The sequence below is a fragment of the Moschus berezovskii genome, chromosome 11 (genome assembly GCF_049115385.1).
Source record: "Moschus berezovskii isolate FMDL1 chromosome 11, NW_MosBer_1.0, whole genome shotgun sequence".
Classification (NCBI taxonomy): Eukaryota; Metazoa; Chordata; class Mammalia; order Artiodactyla; family Moschidae; genus Moschus; species Moschus berezovskii.
The window spans coordinates 105,855,356-105,874,800 of NC_142470.1; the positions used below are offsets into that span (position 1 = coordinate 105,855,356).

A 19,445-nucleotide genomic window follows, 5' to 3' on the forward strand; every position below is an offset into this window, starting at 1 on the left:
AGTAATTACATAAAATGAGTTAGATCTCTATGTATTGATCTGTGATGCCCACAAAATAAAAAGCAACTTATATTTTGTATAGTAGTGATTTTCTAGCACAGAGTAGAGATTCTCAATCAGGAGCAACATTGCCCTCCTGGGGACATATGGCAATGGCTGAAGGCATTTTTGCAAATGACAACCCACTCAGTACTCTTGCCTGGAAAATCCCATGGACGGAGGAGCCTGGTAGGTTACAGTCCATGGGGTCGCAAAGAGCTGGACACGACTGAGCAACTTCACTATGAACTATGAAGGCATTTTTATGTCACCACATTTATGTCACCACTGGGGAGTGCTAATGGTGTAGATGCTGAACATCCTCCAATGCACACAGGAAAACACCTTCCCCCCTCAACACCTTGCAAAGAATTTTCCAGTCCAAAATGTCAACAGCACAAAAGTTGAGAAACCCTGGCATAGAGAAAGGAAAAAAGGATAAACACGAAACTATTAACAATCAACTTGTTCCTTAAAACATATATGTTGTTTGGTTTATTACAATGAGCATTTATTTTGACCTCTAAGGATTATCCTATAAAAATAAAAAATAATACTCAATAAAAGTTTATTCTTATGGCAAAGACAATGGAGCAGGAAGGAGTGGGAGATTGTTGCCCAAGCCAAGCTGTTTCTCAGGAAGAGATCTAGGGACAGAAGTGTAAACTGAGGGTAATGAGAGCTGGAGGCAGGAGGGGATGGATGGGGATGCCCTGGAGCCTGGCCCTGACACTGGAGCTCACCAGCTTAGCGTGAACAATCCCAGGGCTTTTGTGAGTTGAACAGGGACCTGCAAAAAATGTCCAATGATTAGGAAAGCCTACTGTGAGAGGGAGAAACAAGCCTCAACTCTATTTCCATTTTATAGGCTGGAAGAAACCATTTTATGATTAAAAAAAACTGTAACACATCAGAAGGGAATTTTCTCCCTGGTCTGCTGAGAGTTGAGTTAGCAGGTATTTCTTGGCAAAGAATGGTCAATTAAGGTGGGAAAATGAAAACAGCATTCTCTGCTGCAGGTCTAATCAGAGTCTTTAACATACTAGTGTGTTCATCTCCAAAAGGGTAGTTATCAAATGCAGACCTTCCCTATCTTTCATACAAAAGTGTGTGCTCAGTCTGTAAGTCGTGTCTGACTCTGCGACCCCATGGACAATAGCCACAAGGTTCCTCTGTCCACGGAACTTTCCAGGCAAGGATACTGAAGTGGGTTGCCATTTCCTCTTCCAGGAGATCTTCCCAACCCAGGGATCAAACCCTAGTCTCCTGTATCTCCTGCATTGGCAGGCAGATTTTTTTACCACTGAGCCATCTAGGAAGCCCTCCCTATCTTAACCAAGTCTTTTTAACTGAGAGCATCTTCTGAAACCAAGAATCCATGGAATACACTTCAGGAAATACTAACCTAGTCTAATCATAGTTTTACAGATTAGGAAATGGTGGCCAAAACAAAAAGTGACTGAGTTGGCTGGTGGGTTTCATCCCAGAATACTTGTTTTCCAGACCACTGCTTCTCCCAACCCCAGCATTAAACATCTCACCATAGTTACAAATCAACTATAGATTCTTGGGGAACATTCCTAGGACTTAAGGGATTTTTTCTTTCCAATTTAACTTGGTAGAGTTGCAGTGGGGGCGAGGGAGAAGGAACGGTGGAAGTCATTCAAAGCAAAACTCACCTTTCAATATAATCAAGACATCTTTAGTCTTACAGATGTTTTTTCTCCTTGATGGAGAGGCACCCATGAAGACTGTGCCCATGTGAAGGGATGCTCCACCTGATCCTTTTGAAAATACAACCTGCACAGGGCAGGTGGGACCACCTGGGACTTCAATCCTCCCCAATTTACCTCGTTGATCTCCTTGGGCCAAGGGAAGCCCTACAAAACGGATTCTGTAGATTCTCTCCAAGAAATAAATTTACTAAAGTTTCCTCGATCCTCTTACATGCTGGACCTCTGCAAGACACTGAGAATTCAAAGCTGCTGCTACTGCTACTGCTGCTAAGTCACTTCAGTCGTGTCTGACTCTGTGTGACCCCACAGATGGAAGCCCACCAGGCTCCCCTGTCCCTGGGATTCTCCAGGCAAGAACACTGGAGTGGGTTGCCATTTCCTGAATAGACCATAATTTCTGCTCTAAAGGGTTGGTTTTGTAGGGAAACAGACACTGCATGTAGCCGACTGTGACAGGGCTATACTGACTATGGGAATTAGGGCCTAGGAGCCCATGGAAGGCAGTGTTTACGAAGCCCACCCTCAGAAGCTTGCACACCCGAGCTCGTGGGCAAGGGGTGGAGGAAGCTATGGAAGATGTTTCCAGTTTTCAACGGAGAACTCCTGTCCTAGTACATTCTGGGACTCCATTACCATTAACAACTCCACTTCCCGCGGAGGAATCTCCTTTATCCTCTTCCTAGTTAACAGCTTCTGGAGGTAGCCAGCCCTTTATCCCACATCACCAAGGGCTTTGGTTCTGGGTGTGCTAAGTCGCTTCAGTCGTGTCCGACTATGAGATCCTATGGACTGCCACCCTCCAAGTTCCTCTGTCCATGGGATTCTTCTGGCAAGAAATACTGGAGTGGGTTGCCGTGCCCTCCTCCAGGTTTGGTTCTGGGAGGGGCCCACAACATGGCCCTACTGTCTTCCCCTTCCTCAGCCTCTCCTCAGGCCTGGATCTCATCACCTCAAAGCCACAGCTACAGGAAAATGATACTAGTGCTGTGGGCAGATTCTGTCCAAGTTCTTACAGGTTGGGCCCCACGTTCACAGTAGCTGTCACACTGCCAGGAGACCCAGCATCACAATTTGCCTCCATCACAATTAATATTGTGGCCTTTGGGACGCTACTGCTAAATGGGGACCACTTGATGTGTGGCAGGTATCCTGACAGGCTCTGGCTTCACGTCTTCCATCAGCAGCCTCCACGTCGCCCAAGCACAACTGTCAGCCAAGAAACATATGCACTACGGTGGGGTTGCCCCATTCGGACACTCAGTCTCACAGGCGCAAAACAAGTTGCACCCAACCTCAGCGTTAGCAAACGGCAGGTGTCCAGAAGTCTACAATTGAAACCGTTACGAGCCCCGCCCCTAGCCGGCTGCACGGATGAGGCAGAGTTGCGCAGGCGCAGCCTTCCCTGCTGCCCCGCCCCGGAAAGGTCACGTGAGTAAGGCGGACTCTAGGCCGGAAGGAAGCGAAGGAAAAAAAGCCCTCCCCCGGAAATCCTTTCTGTTTCAGGAGCCTGCTCCCGGAAGTGCCGGTGTTTGTAGCGGGCGTGATGGCGTCAAGGTTACTCCGGGGAGCTGGAGCTTTGGCCTCCCAGGCCCTGAGGGCCCGGGGTCCATATGGAGTCTCCGTGGTGCGCTCTATGGCGTCTGGAGGTACTCGCCGGCAACGTGTGCCGTTGCCCTCCCGCGGTGGTGTTAGGTCAGCAAAAGCCGGGGTGGGGGAGGCCTTTCATCTCCTCTGGGTCCCAAAGGCCTGAGGCTCTGCGGATCTCTCCCTGTTATTCTCGACCGCAGCTGCTGCTGACCACCGAAGTGACCCGGCTGCGAAAAATTCCTAAACGGGGTTGCTGGGTGGCTGACCTTGGTGGGCAGAATTTGCAGCCGGGGCGTGGAGGGGCAAGCCGCCCTTCAGACTTGAACCCGTCTCCAGTTGGATGCACCCCACTAGGACTCTGATTAACCTGCTTTTAGAAAAAAAAAAAAAAAAATGCAGAAAAATCGGCCTCCGTGGTTGAAGGAAGAAAAGATCACCCCGGGTTCCACTTTTGGGTAACGTGACTGGTTCTTAAGGGACAGTGGGTATGGATATACTGTGGGAGCCTGTGGGCCCGCTAAAACTGCAAGCAAAAATTGTCTTATGTGCGTTTTCCCTCTTGATCATTTCAGCCGACATCATAATTTTTTTATTTTCTTTTAGGTGGTGTTCCTACTGATGAAGAGCAGGCGACTGGGCTAGAGAGGGAGGTCATGCTGGCTGCACGCAAGGGACAGGTGAGAAGAATGTTCCCATGCCTTCTGGGAGAGTTCATTGCCTTGGATGGGATCAGAGCAGCCTCCTCTCTGGGGAGCCTTCCCCGCAGGAAACCTGGCTTCTGGGAACAGTATTGGTAGTCCCTAGAGGGTAGGGATCATTTGGCATAATAGACCCTTTATTTTGTTTTTTTCAGGACCCATACAATATACTTGCCCCAAAGGCAACCTCAGGTACCAAGGAAGACCCTAATTTAGTCCCCTCCATCACCAACAAGCGGATAGTGGGCTGCATCTGTAAGTGGTTCTCTACTATTTTCTTACCTTTTTGTTTACTTATTTTTTGGCTGTGCAGAATGTGGGATCATAGTTCCCCAACCAGGGATGGAACCCACGCCCCCTGCATTGGAAACACAGAATCTTAACCACTGAACCACATGGGAAGTCTCTGTTTAATTTTTTTTTTTTTAATATTTGCTTATTTGGCTCTGCCAGGTCTTAGTTGTGATTCTCAGGATCTTTGTTACTGTGCGTGAGATCTTTTAGTTGCAGCATACAGGATCTAGTTTCCTGACCAAGGATGGAATCCAGGCCCCCTGCATTGGGAGCATGGAGTCTTAGCCACTAGACCACCAAGAAGTCTCACCCATTTGTTTAATTTAATATGTTTAGTATGGAGGATGTCTACTAGTTTCTTCACATCTGTTGCCTGTGAGTGTATGTGTGTAAAGATATATGGATAAATATTTTAAAAGTTTTGACCCTCAGGCCCCCTTGCCAAAGTAGGTCACCCTCACTGTAAAGAGGCCTGGAACATCAATAATACTGCCTCAGTGGAGAGATGGCGTGCAGAAATATCCATCTAGAAAATGGACCCAACTTTGGGATTCTACACAGTCAGAGAACTGTAGGAACCTCATAAGGAACTGATTAGAGGGCAGGTAAACTTGGCCTCAGTTCCTTCATCTGAAAAATGGAATCAGCTTGAACTGACCTTATAGTGTCAACCATAACTTTATTTGCATCTCAGAGGTGTCTGAGGGCAGTAGGTTAACGGTGAAAGTCCTTCTAGGCTGCATGGCCTTCAGCTACCTTTTTTCTTTCAGGTGAAGAAGACAACAGTACTGTCATCTGGTTCTGGCTGCACAAAGGCGAGGCCCAGCGATGCCCCAGCTGTGGAACCCATTACAAGCTGGTGCCACACCAGCTGGCCCACTGAGCCATTGCACTAATGCACTCAGAATATGATGTGGAATTTCTTCTTTCCAGTAAAGACTAGCCATTACATTGGCTTCTCCTCCCATAGTTCGCTGGTCTTATTTCTTTCCTGTGTTTTTGGGGGAAGCGTGGATAATTTTTATGTCAGAAATAGCTATCTGTCAATATTAGCTTGCCATCCCTTTGCTTCTGTACACTGAGATTGTCAACTCCTAATGCAGTGATGGTGACAGTCGGTATGGGGAAACGGAGTCAGGCTGACTGGACTTGTAACGTTGGCTTCATCATCTAGCTTTGTCACTGGGATCATATTCTCTGAGGGCGGGTTGTGGTTTACTAGCCAAGTTTTATCTTCTTTGTGACCCCGTGGACTGTAACCTATCAGGCTCCTCTGTCCATGGGGATTTTCCAGGCAAGAATACTGGAATTGGTTGCCATTTCCTTCTCCAGGGGATCTTCCCAACCCAGGGATCGAACCTGGGTCTCCTGCATTGCAGGCAGATTCTTTACCACTGAGCCACCTGGGAAGCCTAGCTGACACGAGTGGGAGAGAAAGGTGAATACACAGCCACCCCTTGAGCATCAAAGGCAGCACAGCCCCTCCCATACTTGGCATCAGTTGACCCTCACGACTATCCTGTGAAATGGACCTTTCTCTTTCTTTGTGTACTTAATTTCTAAAAATTCAGATATAATTCATATACCATAGAATTCATTCTCAAAGTGTACAATTCAGTGGTTTCTAGTAAACGCACAAAGTTTTGCAGTCATTATCACTAATTCCAGAACATTCTCAAAAGTCAGCACCCAGGAGAAGGATTAACACCCCCTCTTCTCTTTCCCCCTGCTCCTGACAGCCACTGATCTACTTTCTATCTATGAATTTGCCTGTTCTGGACATTTCCTATTTGTTGAAAAACTATTTTTTCCATTGTCCTTGTGCCCTGTTGAATATTGACCACTAATGTGTAGGGTTATTTCTGGACTCAGATTATCACCTTACAGAGTTTCAGAGAGGTTAAGCTATTTGGCCAAGGTCACAGAGCTAATAAAAACACTGGATCCAAACCCAGCTCCTTAGAATTTGTCTAAAGTGCTGTGAGAATACATGATGGGGAGAATGATTAACTTCCCACCCAAGGAGGCAGGTGTCAGGACTGGTCCTAAAATCTCCAAAGGGAAAAAGCAGAGAGGCCTTTGGGAAAACAGCAAAGAATAAGTTGTGGTTGGAATGCCAAAGACTTGCAAGGGTATTTGGCCTTCATTTATCTGGGAGAAGGGGAGTCCCTGAAGGTTTGTTACGGAAGACAAGGAGAGGAAGGGTACGCTTGGAGGAGAAAGAAGGTGAGTCTGGATAACTTGATTTTGCAGGCCCTAAAGAATCATGAGGTGCAGATGGGGATGGACAGGTTAGCTGGGGAGAGCGGGCTGGAAGCAGAAAGAAAGTTCCAGTGGGACTTGGTGATGGAAATGGAGCTGAGATCCAACCTCCAGCAGAGGGAGAAAAGCCAAGAAGAGGCTGAAAGGCAAGGTCCAGGAAGCTTAATTTGGGGAGGTAAGGAGAAGGGTTAACAAAAGGAAGGTGTCTATCAAAACAAGGTTGTAAAGAAAGGCTGGGGCTTGGCATATTGGCCTACAGGACGACAAGTTACAGGGCACAGTGCAGTGAGAACACGTGCAAGTGTTTGCTGATGATGCAGACAAAGAGAAGAGGCTGCTTGCCCAAGCAGTCTGGAACGAGAAGACAGATTGAGGGCACAGAGGCACAGTGTGAAAAAAAGACTCCTGTCTCAGCATCCTTGAGGGCCAGTGGAGGGTGCCTAGTGCAGAGAGGGGAGGAAGACCCTGGCAGGTGGAGGAACAGCCCTGGAGAGGAGAGACCCAGTTTCTCCAAGACCTGAGGGAAGGGAAGAAGGGAGGGTCAAAGAGGAGGGAAGGGAGGCTGAGTGAAATACAAGTAGGCGGGGCTGGGGCTTCAGGGCAATGAGTGAAGAAAGAGCTGCCAAGCTCTCAATACCCGTGACTCAGCCAAGGGCAACTGCCACACGCCTGTCCAAGTGTATGACATTCTCCAGCCACCTTGGAAGCAGGAAGATGGAAGACAAATTGTTGGGCAAGGGAGAAAGGAACTGAGGATGTCGGCGACAGTGTGGTGGAGCCATCTGAACGGGTTGTCCCAGCCGGAGAAGCAGGCTGGTCGCTCCCTGTGTGATCTTCCAGATCCACCCTCCACCCCTCTCTCTGCCTGGGGAGCTGACCTTCATGGCTTGCATCAAGGGACTCTCTAACCCTCTGGTTGCCAGCAGGGCAGGGAGGAGGATGGAAGAGAGAGAGATTGGGCAAGAAAGCTCCACCCCATCCCCTCTTCCTGGTTCTGGTCAGCGCCCTCTGCTGCTACAGCCTCACATCTGCCCGTACCACCCAGCCCAGCCGATCAGAACATCCCACCGAGGCCCACCCTGGTCCTCACCATCCCCTCGGGCTCCCTAAACCCTGAGCACCCTCTATACACTGGCAGATCCGGTGGGCAGGCCCAGCAGGAGGGTGGGAGGTGGAGGGGGAAGGAGAGGAAAGGCAGAGATTGGTGGAGAGGAAGAGAGGACTACTAGGACTTCCCTGCTGGGGTCAGGTTCCTCCCTGAAAGAATAAACAGAGCTCCATGGAGTTGGCTGGGAAATAGTGGGTGAGAGAAGCATCCTCGAAAAAGGAAGGGCAGTAGTTCACTTTTCTCCTGTGCGAGCTGTCCTGTGCCTTCTGCTTTTGTCTCTTACACACACAGACACATACACACACACTAAATAAGTAGCCTCCTCAGATCCTCTGAGCGGCAGTCCCAGCCAGGCCTCATGCTGAGAGTGGTTCCAGGCGACCCATTTTGGATTTGCAGCATCTACACAAAAACATTTGTCTGACTTGGCTTTTCCTCCAGAAGGGCCCTGGCTCCCACAGCCTACCAGAGGTTCAGCCACTTTGTTGCGTGGTCCTCAGGCTCCCCTGAGGGCTACAGGGCTCTGAGCTGTCTCTGATGCAGGATAGGGCGAGCCCTCAACAGCAACTGTCTCTTCCACTCCCATGATAATTAAAAGCTAGCCCTACCTCTGCTTCTGTAAGAGGACAGGACCTCTGTGGTCCAGTCAGAGCTGCTCTTTCTGGTGATGGAAATGCAGATTAAGTCCTTTATGACCCCGTTCCTTCAAGCTTGCATGAACTTGGCCCAAGTGAAGAACAACCCACTCTCTTCTAGAAGTTTCTTGAGATGGATTCAAGGCAGAAGCCACATTCCATTCCCCCTCCCCCAACACACACCCAGAGGTAACTGCTTGCATTGGTTTCCTGTGTATCCTTCCGGAGTTCCTTTAGGTAAATATAAACAACTACGAATACTGATTTAAAATACTGATTAATGATGAAATTTTTTATTGAAATATAGTTGCTGTACAATATTATACAGCTATAGATGTATACAATATAGTGATTCACAATTTTTAAAGGTTATTATGCATTTACAGTTGGGCTTCCCAGGTGGCGCCAGTGGTAAAGAACCCGCCTGCAGGAGACATAAAGATGCTGCTTTGATACCTGGTCGGGGAGATCCCCGGTCGGGGAGATCCCCTGGAGGAGGGCATGGCAATCCACTCCAGAAGAATCCCATGGACAGAGGAGCCTGGTGGGCTACAGACCATAGGGTCATAAATAATCTGACATGACAAATTATTTAGTACACATTTCTGGGGCATTTCTTCCAGGTTTCCTTGGGCCAATCATTTTGACTTGCCTGGTTCTGAGTCTGTATTTGGTATATCTCAGGAACCTCTAGGAGCCGGCAATCGTCCATGGGGTCGCAAAGAGTCGGACACGACTTAGCAACTAAGCACAGCACAGGATCCTCCTATGTGTGCACATGCAACTCTCAGCCAAGACAGAGTCCACCAAAGGGGCCTGTGGGTTGTTTGGCATCACTTCCCTTTGACCTCCAAGAAGCTTTCTAGTCAGGAAGTTCTCCTTGACTTAGAGAAATATGTGATCTCTTCTCTCTTATCTAGGCAGGGTTCACCCTCCTCTCTGGATTGTCCTGTTGATATTTTGGAGTTTCTGTCCACAGGGAATGAACTCCCACTGCTCACCCTGGGCATCTACCTCCAACTTCACGTTCATTTGTTGACGGACACTTAGGCTGCTTCCATATTTTGGCAACTGTAAATAATTATGCTGTTATGAACATTGGGCTGTATCATTTTTAATTGGTGTGCTTTTTTCTGATATATGCCCAGGAGTGGAATTTCTGAGTCATAGGGTGGTTCTGAATAGACATTTTTATGCCAGCACTTACAGTGTGTTGTTAGGCATGGTTCTGAGCACTTTGTCCTCAAAACAGCTCCAGAGGTAGGTGCTATGTCCATTTTTTTAAGATTTCTTTTTTTTGATGTGGATCATTTTTAAAGTCTTCATTGAATTTGTTACAATATTGCTTCTGTTTTATGTTTTAGTTTTTTGGCTGCAAGGCATGTGCGATCTTAGCTCGAAGAGAGGATCAAACCTGTACTCCTTGCACTGAAAGGCGAAGTTTTAACTACCTGACTGCCAGGGAAGGCCCCGTGCTAAGCCCATTTTAAAGAAAATTAAACTCAACCCAGGAGTATGAACACCTCCAGGGTAAGCCCCCTGGACCACATCCAACTTGTTCCTCTCCTTGTCCAAGTGCCAGATTCCAGCATGTAGTAAGTATTCAACAAATTCCAGTCATCGCCACGAAAGACAATTACTCTGTTTCTGTAACCCCATGGGAATACTTCATTACACATAGGCACACTTGTATGTGAATACAGTAAAAAAAATAAGCTCATGAATCTTCAGGGTAATTGGGATAATTCATCTGAACTGGACATTTGTTCAGCTCAGAGTAGGGCTTCCCTGGCGGCTTACTCAGTAAAGAATCTTCCTGCAATGCTGGAGACCTGGGTTCGATCCCTGGGTCAGGAAGATCCCCTGGAGAAAGAAATGCCAACCCACTCCAGTATTCTTGCCTGGAGAATCCCACAGACAGAGGAGCCTGGGAGGCTAAAGTCCATGGGACCACAAACAGTCAGACACGACTGAGTGACTAACACTCAGAGTAAGCAGAAGATTCAGTGAAGAAGCTTCCAAAATGACATCAGAGAGCCTGAGCCCAAATCATCTTCTAAATACAGGTCTAAACAGGAATTCCCTGGCTGTCCAGTGGTTAGGACTCCAAGCTTCTAATGCAGGGTATTCCAGTTCAGTCCCTTGTCCTGGAACTAGGATCCTACATGCCATACAGCCAATAATAAACACACACAGAGCTAAAGAATTAAAAAAAAAATGGGAAAGTGACATACCAAGGATAGCCTTTGGTTGGTATAGCCAAGGGTGGTATACACCCTTTATTCAGTCCTCATCCTCGAATCTCAGTTCTGTCCCAACGGGGAGTATTTTATTTCCCCAAATGCTCTGGGTCCATCAGTAGATTCTTGAACAGCACCACCCTCACCAGTTTTGTTTTGATGTTATACAGTTCACCTACAGGAATAATTTTGTATTAGACTTCACCCCCTGAATACTCTGTTCAGTTCAGTTCAATTCAGTCGCTCAGTTGTGTCCGACTCTCCACGACCCCATGAATCACAGCACACCAGGCCTCCCTGTCCATCACCAACTCCCGGAGTTCACTCAAACTTATGTCCACAGAGTCGGTGATGCCATCCAGCCATCTCATTCTCGGTCGTCCCCTTCTCCTCCCGCCCCCAACCTTTCCCAGCATCAGAGTCTTTTCCAGTGAGTCAACTCGTCGCATGAGGTGGCCAAAGTATTGCAGTTTCAACTTTAGCATCAGTCCTTCCAATGAACATCCAGGATTGATCTCCTTTCGAATGGACTGGTTGGATCTCCTTGCAGTCCAAGGGACTCTCAAGAGTCTTCTCCAACACCACAGTTCAGAAGCATCAATTCTTCGGCAATCAGCTTTCTTCACAGTCCAACTCTCACATTCATACATGACCACGGGAAAAACCATAGCCTTCACTAGACGGACCTCTGTTCGCAAAGTAATGTCTCTGCCTTTTAATATACTATCAAGGTTGGCCATAACTTTCCTTCCAAGGAGTAAGCGTCTTTTAATTTCCTGGCTGCAATCAGCATCTGCAGTGATTTTGGAGCCCAAAAAAATAAAGTCTGACACTGTTTCCACTGTTTTTCCATCTATTTCCCATGAAGTGATGGGACCAGATGCCATGATCTTTGTTTTCTGAATGTTGAGCTTCAAGCCAACCTTTTCACTCTCCTCTTTCACTTTCATCAAGAGGCTTTTGAGTTCCTCTTCACTTTCTGCCATAAGGGTAGTGTCATCTGCACATCTGAGGTTATTGATATTTCTCCCAGCAATCTTGATTCCAGCTTGTGCTTCTTCCAGCCCAGCGTTCCTCATGATGTACTCTGCATATAAGTTAAATAAGCAAGGTGACAATATACAGCCTTGAGGTACTCCTTTTCCTGTTTGGAACCAGTTCCATGTACAGTTCTGACTGTTGCTTCCTGACCTGCATACAGGTTTCTCAAGAGGCAGGTCAGGTGGTCTGGTATTCCCATCTCTTTCAGAATTTTCCACAGTTTATTGTGATCCACACAGTCAAAGGCTTTGGCATAGTCAAAGAAGCAGAAATAGATATTTTTCTGGAACTCTCTTGCTTTCTCCATGATCCAGCCGATGTTGGCAATTTGATCTCTGGTGCCTCTGCCTTTTCTAAAACCTGCTTGAACATCTGGGAGTTCACGGTTCACATATTGCTGAAGCCTGGCTTGGAGAATTTTGAGCATGACTTTACTAGCGTGTGAGATGAGTGCAATTGTGCGGTAGTTTAAGTATTCTTTGGCATTGCCTTTCTTTGGGATTGGAATGAAGACTGACCTTTTCCAGTCCTGTGGCCACGGCTGAGTTTTCCAAATTTGCTGGCATATTGAGTGCAGCACTTTCACAGCATCATCTTTCAAGATTTAAAATAGCTCAACTGGAATTCCATCACCTCCACTAGCTTTGTTCGTAGTGATGCTTTCTAAGGCCCACTTGACTTCACATTCCAAGATGTCTGGCTCTAGGTCAGTGATCACGTTATCGTGACTATCTTGGTCGTGAAGATCTTTTTTGTACAGTTCTTCTGTGTATTCTTGCCACCTCTTCTTAGTATCTTCTGCTTCTGTTAGGTCCATACCATTTCTGTCCTTTATTGAGCCCATCTTTGCATGAAATGTTCCCTTGGAATCTCTAATTTTCTTGAAGAGATCTCTTGTCTTTCCCATTCTGTTGTTTTCCTCTATTTCTTTGCATTGATCACTGAGGAAGGCTTTCTTATCTCTCTCCTTGCTATTCTTTGGAGCTCTGCATTCAGATGCTTATATCTTTCCTTTCCTCCTTTGCTTTTCGCTTCTCTTCTTTTCACAGCTATTTGTAAGGCCTCCTCAGACAGCCATTTTGCTTTTTTGCATTTCTTTTCCATGGGCATGGTCTTGGTCCCTGTCTCCTGTACAATGTCACGAACCTCCGTCCAGAGTTCATCAGGCACTCTATCTATCAGATCTAGTCCCTTAAATCTATTTCTCACTTCCACTGTATAATCATAAGGGATTTGATTTAGGTCATATCTGAATGGTCTAGGGGTTTTCCCTACTTTCTTCAATTTAAGTCTGAATTTGGCAATAAGGAGTTCATGATCTGAGCCACAGTCAACTCCTGGTCTTGTTTTTGCTAACTGTATAGAGCTTCTCCATCTTTGGCTGCAAAGAATATAATCAATCTGATTTTGGTGTTGACCATCTGGTGATGTCCATGTGTAGAGTCTTCTCTTGTGTTGTTGGAAGAGGGTGTTTGCTATGACCAGTGCGTTCTCTTGACAAAACTCTATTAGCCTTTGCCTTGCTTCATTCCATGCTCCAAGGCCAAATTAGCCTGTTACTCCAGATGTTTCTTGACTTCCTACTTTCTTTTTTGGGTGTTAGTTCTAAAAGGTCTTGTGGATACTTAAAATTCACCTGGCTGCCAACTGGACTCATTTTGAGTCCATTCATCTGGTTAGTAGGATCTGCCCTCTGGGCTGACTCACTGGGGTTCCCCTCTGCTCCCTCCCCCATCGGGCTGTGGTTCTTCCTCGGCAGTAGTCCCCAGGATGGCCCCTGCTGGAGCCTACCCTGTTCCCAGCTCCTCCCATCTCTGTTTGGCCTCTGTTCCTTCGGTACTGAATCGAATCCTGCTGGCCCTCCAGGTTCCTGTCAAGCTGGCTGTCACCTTTTGAGTCCTGCCCTGCCCTGCTGAGAGGTGACAATTCAGTACTCACATGCAACATTAGCCTTCATGTTTTGCTCATTCAGTTCCCTTTTCCTTGAATGCCTTATCCTCCTTTCGGAAATAAGCTGCTAATCTAACTCAGACTTCAAGAATATGGGCAAATGCTACCTTGCCTGTGACCTCCGCCCCAAGGCAGGGTATCATTCCACTCGGGTGTACTCCTGAAGCATCGAGGATACCTCCATTACAGTTGATTACACTGCAGGATAATTATCTTTTTGCATGTGTTTTGCATCTCGGCAGCCAAGGCATGGTAGGTGCTCAGTGTTTATTGAATGATTGCTGAATGGACGAACACATTACACAGGACAATTATTTATCTGTCTTTTGTTGCACCTGGTTTTTGAAAACTTTATTCGTTTTGTTATGCAATGTCCTTGTATAAAACCCACAGGAGAAATTACTCCTGGAATGGAAAATAAGAGAAAAAATTTATTTCCTTTGACCACAGAGACTCTGTATTATACAGAGAAGCATGTAGCCCTTCATCTCCCCACACTTTTCTTCTTGCTTCCAAGAAAGAAGCTCAAAAACAGATTTAATAGTCATTCACATAATCACATTAGTCCTCTTGGCCACATTTGGGTCTTCCTCCTCTTTGTGATTTTGATTTTTAATCTTTTCTCTAATAACTTTTGAAATCAGCTAGTGTACTGTGGAGGAAGAGGTATAGGCTATGGAGTCTGATCTACTAGGGCTTCCCTAGTAGGTCAGACAGTAAAGCATCCGCCTGCCTAGAAAATCACATGGACAGAGGAGCCTGGTGGGCTGCAGTCCATTGGGTCGCTACTAGTCGGACACGACTGAGCGACTTCACTTTCACTTTTCACTTTCACACATTAGAGAAGGAAATGGCAACCCACTCCAGTGTTCTTGCCTGGAGAATCCCAGGGATGGCGGAGCCTGGTGGGCTGCCGTCTAGGGGGTCGCACAGAGTTGGACACGACTGAAGCGATTTAGCAGCAGCAGCAATGCAAGAGACCCAGGTTTGATCCCTAGGTAGGGAAGATCCCCTGGAGAAGGAAATGGCAACCCACTCCAATATTCTTGCCTGGAGAATCCCATAGACAGAGGAGCCTGGTGGGCTACAGTCCATGGGGTCCCAAAGAGTCAGATACGACTGACACATAGTAACTAGCAGCTGTATAAAACTTGGGCAACTCACTTAACCTCTTGGAACTTCCAAATCCCCTTTTGCAGGATCTTTAAAAAGGATTAAATTACAACCCATATCATATATGCAGCACCTACTAGAGGATCAATAAATGATAATTACATGAAGTTGAAGCCTTGGATGAATAAAATAATTGAAAGTGTCACTCCAGGCTGGCCTTTGGAAGACTAAGCAGCTACTCACATGGCATAACATGGAAAGAAGCAAGGCCAGCTTCCCTGAGTCAGTCCCTTTACTACGGTCACTATTCAAAGGACTCTTCAGTTCAGTTCAGTTCAGTCACTCAGTCATGTCCAACTCTTTGCAACCCCATGAATCACAGCACGCCAGGCCTCCCTGTCCATCACTAACTCCCAGAGTTCACTCTAACTCACCTCCATCGAGTCGGTGATGCCATCTAGCCATCTCATTCTCTGTCATCCCCTTCTCCTCCCGCCCGCAATCCCTCCCAGCATAAGAGTCTTTTCCAGTGAGTCAACTCTTCGCATGAGGTGGCCAAAGAATTGGAGCTTCAGCTTTAGCATGAGTCCTTCCAATGGAACACGGTTTTTTAACTGGGTTAAAAGATCAAACCACTAGAAGGAGGCATGCACAGCTGGTGGTCCCATAGGGTAGGGCCTAAGGGAACAGAGATTTCAGGGAGAGGAGATGGAGGAAGAGGAGGAGGTAGACAGGGAGGGGCAACTGGGCAGGTCCTCAGCTGGCACTCGGCCGGGCTCTGCAGAGGTCCTCTCCTGTAGTCCCTGAGCCGTTGAAGCATTCTTGTTGGTCAAACCTCCTTTTCTCTCTGAGGGTCCTCTGGGAAGATTGCGGGTGGCCTCAAGGACACAGAGCCTGAACTCAAACAGAGAAGGAGGACAAGTCCCTAAAATGAAAACAGAACCCTAGGAGATGGGGAGGAAGACAGACCAGGAGCACAGAAAGTCCTGGGCTTCTGTGCTGCCTCTTATAACCCCACTTATGGCCCTGAGCCAAGTTGGCAGCCTCCAAGCCTCAGTTTCTCCATCTGAAGAATGAAAGTAATAATAATGCCCTCCAGCCTGCTGTGAAGAGGTAAAATTGGAGGAAGCATTTATATATTGAAAAGCATTATTCTTGTGTAAGTTATTTTCAATTTTGCCTGTGTATCTTAAACTTAGAAATGATGTTCATTAAAATGGGCCTAACCTGATGGCATCACCGACTCAATGGACATGAGTTTGAATGAACTCTGGGAGTTGGTGATGGACAGGGAGGCCTGGTGTGCTGTGATTCATGGGGTTGCAAAGAGTCAGACATGACTGAGCGACTGAACTGAGCTGAACCTATAAATGTTTAAAACATTTAAATTAGCAGGAATTCTCAAAAGAACAGTAAGGAGTTCAGATAGGATCCCTTGACCGTCCCCATTATCCCTGTTGACAATTGGAAGTAAGGTGAATTAAAGGGCCCGAACTCCTAGAGGTGTTGATCAAAGACAATCAAGAAGCAATATTGCTGGGAGGGCCTGTCAGCAGAGCAGGGCTGCTGCCTCCCCTCCCATCACACCCTGGCCCCAGAATAGGGGTTCCTGCAGAGTATGGGCTTCCCCAAAGTTCCAGCAGCAGCTCTACCAGCATCCTGTCTTGAAAACCATGCCAGGGGGTCATTTTAATAAGTTATTTGTGATGGCTAACTAAAAATCAGTACCCCGGAAGAGCAGGATGTGGGTTTTAACTGATGGCAGAACTGGCAGAGGATAAAGAGGAATAATGTGTCAATGGCCCAGCTCAGTGCCAGGCACTGGGTTGGGGCACAGTACATTGTTGAGTGTGACTCTGAGGGCCGACATCCTCCAAGTGCACACGGATAGTCATACACACTCAGATACATGTGAGGAATCATACTGTGGTTGGTGGTTATCAGCCAAGTGTTCTCAACACACCAGGCCTGTAGGGTCTCACAGTTTAAAAAGGACCAAAGAGGTGGGAAGGACAGGTCTGTTCTGGAATGAAATCTTGAAGCCACCTCTTTCTGTTTGTGTGCCTTTGGCAAGCGGCCCTCTCCCCCTGGGCCTCGGTGTTCTCAACCGTAAAATGGAGGCCGTCGTGCTCAGGATTTGGCGGCTTGCTCCGGGCTCTGCCTGAGGGGGTGGGGCCTGAGTGGGAGTAGCGGGAGCGAAGCAAGCTGCTGCGCTGCGCCACCAGGGCGGGCACAACCTAGGGGGCGCGCACGTGGCGCGCACATGGTGCGGCTGCGCATGCGCGTCGCAAGTGGCGGGCTCAGAGGGCGCCGAGAGCAGCCATCGCGGGCGGTGTGAGGAGGCGCTGTTGCTGTGTCCAGGTCAGCGCTCCGCGCGGGGAGGCCCTGGAGACCCGCGCCCGTCCCCACCCGGCCCGCCGCTCCTCCCGTCCTCCACCCCCACCACCCTAGCGGCCTCCTCCCACTCCCTTTCCCCAACAGCTGGCCGGGTCCCCTGCCTCCAACCGGACCCTCCTGAGTCCCGCCCTGCCAGGCCTCCGTGGTGTGGGCTCCCTCTGTGGCCTTCGGTCCTGTGACTCAGGGGGAGGCTGGTCAGCTCCATTTTACAGGGGAGGAAACTGAGGCTGGGGATCCTCAAGCGGCATGGCAGCCGCAGTACCCACCCCGCCCCCGGCAAACTGCGGTAGGTCCCAAGCCCAGCGTTGGTCAGCTCGCCTCCTGTCTTGTATTTTCATGGATTCCTTTGTTCTACGGGTGTGTTTGCGTTTGACTCTGATCTGGTTATAGGGATTGCCTCAACCAAGACGGGCCAGGCCCTCTTCTCCCTGGGTGGCGCAGTCGCCAAGCCATGGTTTGCTTGTTGGGCTGGAAATTTCTTCAGACTGATTTGGAATCAGTTTATGTTTTGATTTGATGGTTTGTTGTTGTTTGCTTGTTTTTTCATGTTTCCCAGGGCACAAAGGGTCACTGCTGTTTTTCTTTCCAGAAAGGCTTTCTCTTCCCAGCCTGTTCCCAGTTTGATGGATGTGTGGTTTATGATGCTGGAGACTCTTTGGCTTTTCTTTGTGGGTAAAACTCATCTCGCTTCATCTTTCATATTGTGCGCTGAATCCTTGCTGATGGCAGCCTCTGCCCTGACTAACATTCCTGAGCTATTAAATATTTGTTTAAAAGGACAGATATAAACCATGGTGTTAGGAATATGGCATCTTGAAGAAGTGATCTTCATAAGAAGCACAGTTATATTCTGAGTTAATCTTGGATCTCTTTATATACCAAAGGCTCAAAACACTTTGGTACCTATAATTATTTGGCCTGGTAGTCACATTTTAAGACAAATTGTTTTATTTTTCTTGTAGCCTGGAAAGTAAAAGAACAAAAAGAGTGAGGTGATGTGCTGAAATCACACATGAGAGCATGCTGAAGAGTGGGAGAGGCTGGGAACAGAGGCTGAACATTAAAAGCTTTGGGCTTGGGTTTGAGGGACTTGGGGAAGCACTAACCCTGCAGTTGGGTGTGTTTGGAAGATGGAACCCCAGTTCCTGGGCTAGACTGGGGAGGATGGAACATGGCTGGACCAGAGACCCATGCTCTAAGATGGTTTCCTTTTAAAAATATTTATGTATTTGACCTTGTCATGTTAGTTGTGGCATGGAGGGACTTCGATATTCGTTGCAGCATGCAGTATCTTTAGTTGCGGCATGTGGGAGCTTGTTACCTTACCAGGGATTGAACCCAAGCCCCCTGCCTTGGGAACCTGGAGTCTTAGCCTCTGGACTACCAGGGAAGTCCCTAAGATGGCTTTCTTAACCTGGAAAGAATATGTGTGAGAACGAGGAGGAACAGGCCCTGGATGGCTGGGTGGTTGGGGCTTGGAAGGGAGACAACAGAAGTAAATTTAGACAATAAGTGTGTCTCCCTGTTTGACTGGCGCAGGGCCCTGACTTCATCGCTTTGGTTCCCTGGTGCGTTCCTGTCTTGACACCTAGTACGCAGTGCTTGTGGCCTGTTGACTAACCATAATTATCGTTTTCATTGATTCTGGAATGCATCTTTGTTCACATTTTCACAGCTCCATGTTGAGCTGGGTCCTGTGGTGGATAGTGACTTCATTTGTGCCATCGTTCACTTGGCAGCTTTTTATGTTTCTTTGTTGAACAGAAAGTCATGGTGCTTTTCTGTTTTTTTTGGCACACCGAGCAACACGTGAGATCTTAGTTCTCTGACCAGGGAGACCAGGGTCAAACTAGTTCCCCCTGGTTTGTCTCAACTGTCAGACCACCAGGGAAGTCCCCACAGTGCTTTTAAAATCAGAATTATCTTAGCTCCGATGAGTTGGCGATTCAGGCAGAAAAGATGACCCCCTTATTAGTCTGTACCATGGTTCATTTCTTTGTTGAAGATGCTAATGTTTTTAAGGAGCTGGAGGGAGGGGGTTGGTAAAAGCCAGGAGCAACAGGTACAAGCATGAAAATGTATTCCTTTGTTGGTTGGAGAGGAAAGAAACAGCCGGTGACTGTGTCTCCTTTATGGGGAAAATTGGACTGTTGTACAGCCACTGGCGGTGCAGTAGCTTTGAATGTCAGGTGTTTTGTGGCAACCAGGCTTAGCTGCCCACTGGACAGGTGGCCCTAGCCCACGAGCCTGCTCACAGCCAGCCAATCTGAATACACCTGTTGGGGCAGTGGGGTCCAGGCTCCATCATCTGCAGGAGTCTTGGTGACCCTGGGTCTGTCTCTTGG

At 47.7% G+C, this 19,445-nt stretch overlaps 1 protein-coding gene across 2 annotated transcripts; it reads left to right on the forward strand.

Moving 5' to 3' along the window:
* The first annotated feature begins 3,263 nt into the window (after positions 1–3,263).
* COX5B (cytochrome c oxidase subunit 5B) lies at positions 3,264–5,323 on the forward strand. Of its 2 annotated transcripts, none has more exons than XM_055400709.2 (4): positions 3,264–3,421; positions 3,966–4,039; positions 4,216–4,315; positions 5,125–5,323. In XM_055400709.2, exons 1-4 carry the CDS (start codon positions 3,319–3,321, stop codon positions 5,235–5,237), a joined length of 390 nt encoding a protein of 129 aa, XP_055256684.2. In that variant the 5' UTR covers positions 3,264–3,318; the 3' UTR covers positions 5,238–5,323. The 2 variants fall into 2 exon arrangements, with proteins under 2 accessions (XP_055256684.2, XP_088697785.1); XM_088841659.1 differs by having other exon boundaries at positions 3,277–3,467.
* Positions 5,324–19,445: the final 14,122 nt, after the last annotated feature.

What these genes read in the sequence shown, in the direction of transcription:
- COX5B (XM_055400709.2), top strand. Translation starts at nt 3,319, where the DNA reads ATGGCGTCAAGGTTACTCCGGGGAGCTGGAGCTTTGGCCTCCCAGGCC. An exon ending in GCGCTCTATGGCGTCTGGAG is followed by an intron (nt 3,422 to 3,965) that starts GTACTCGCCGGC and finishes ATTTTCTTTTAG; the next exon opens with GTGGTGTTCCTACTGATGAA. An exon ending in GCGGATAGTGGGCTGCATCT is followed by an intron (nt 4,316 to 5,124) that starts GTAAGTGGTTCT and finishes TTTTTCTTTCAG; the next exon opens with GTGAAGAAGACAACAGTACT.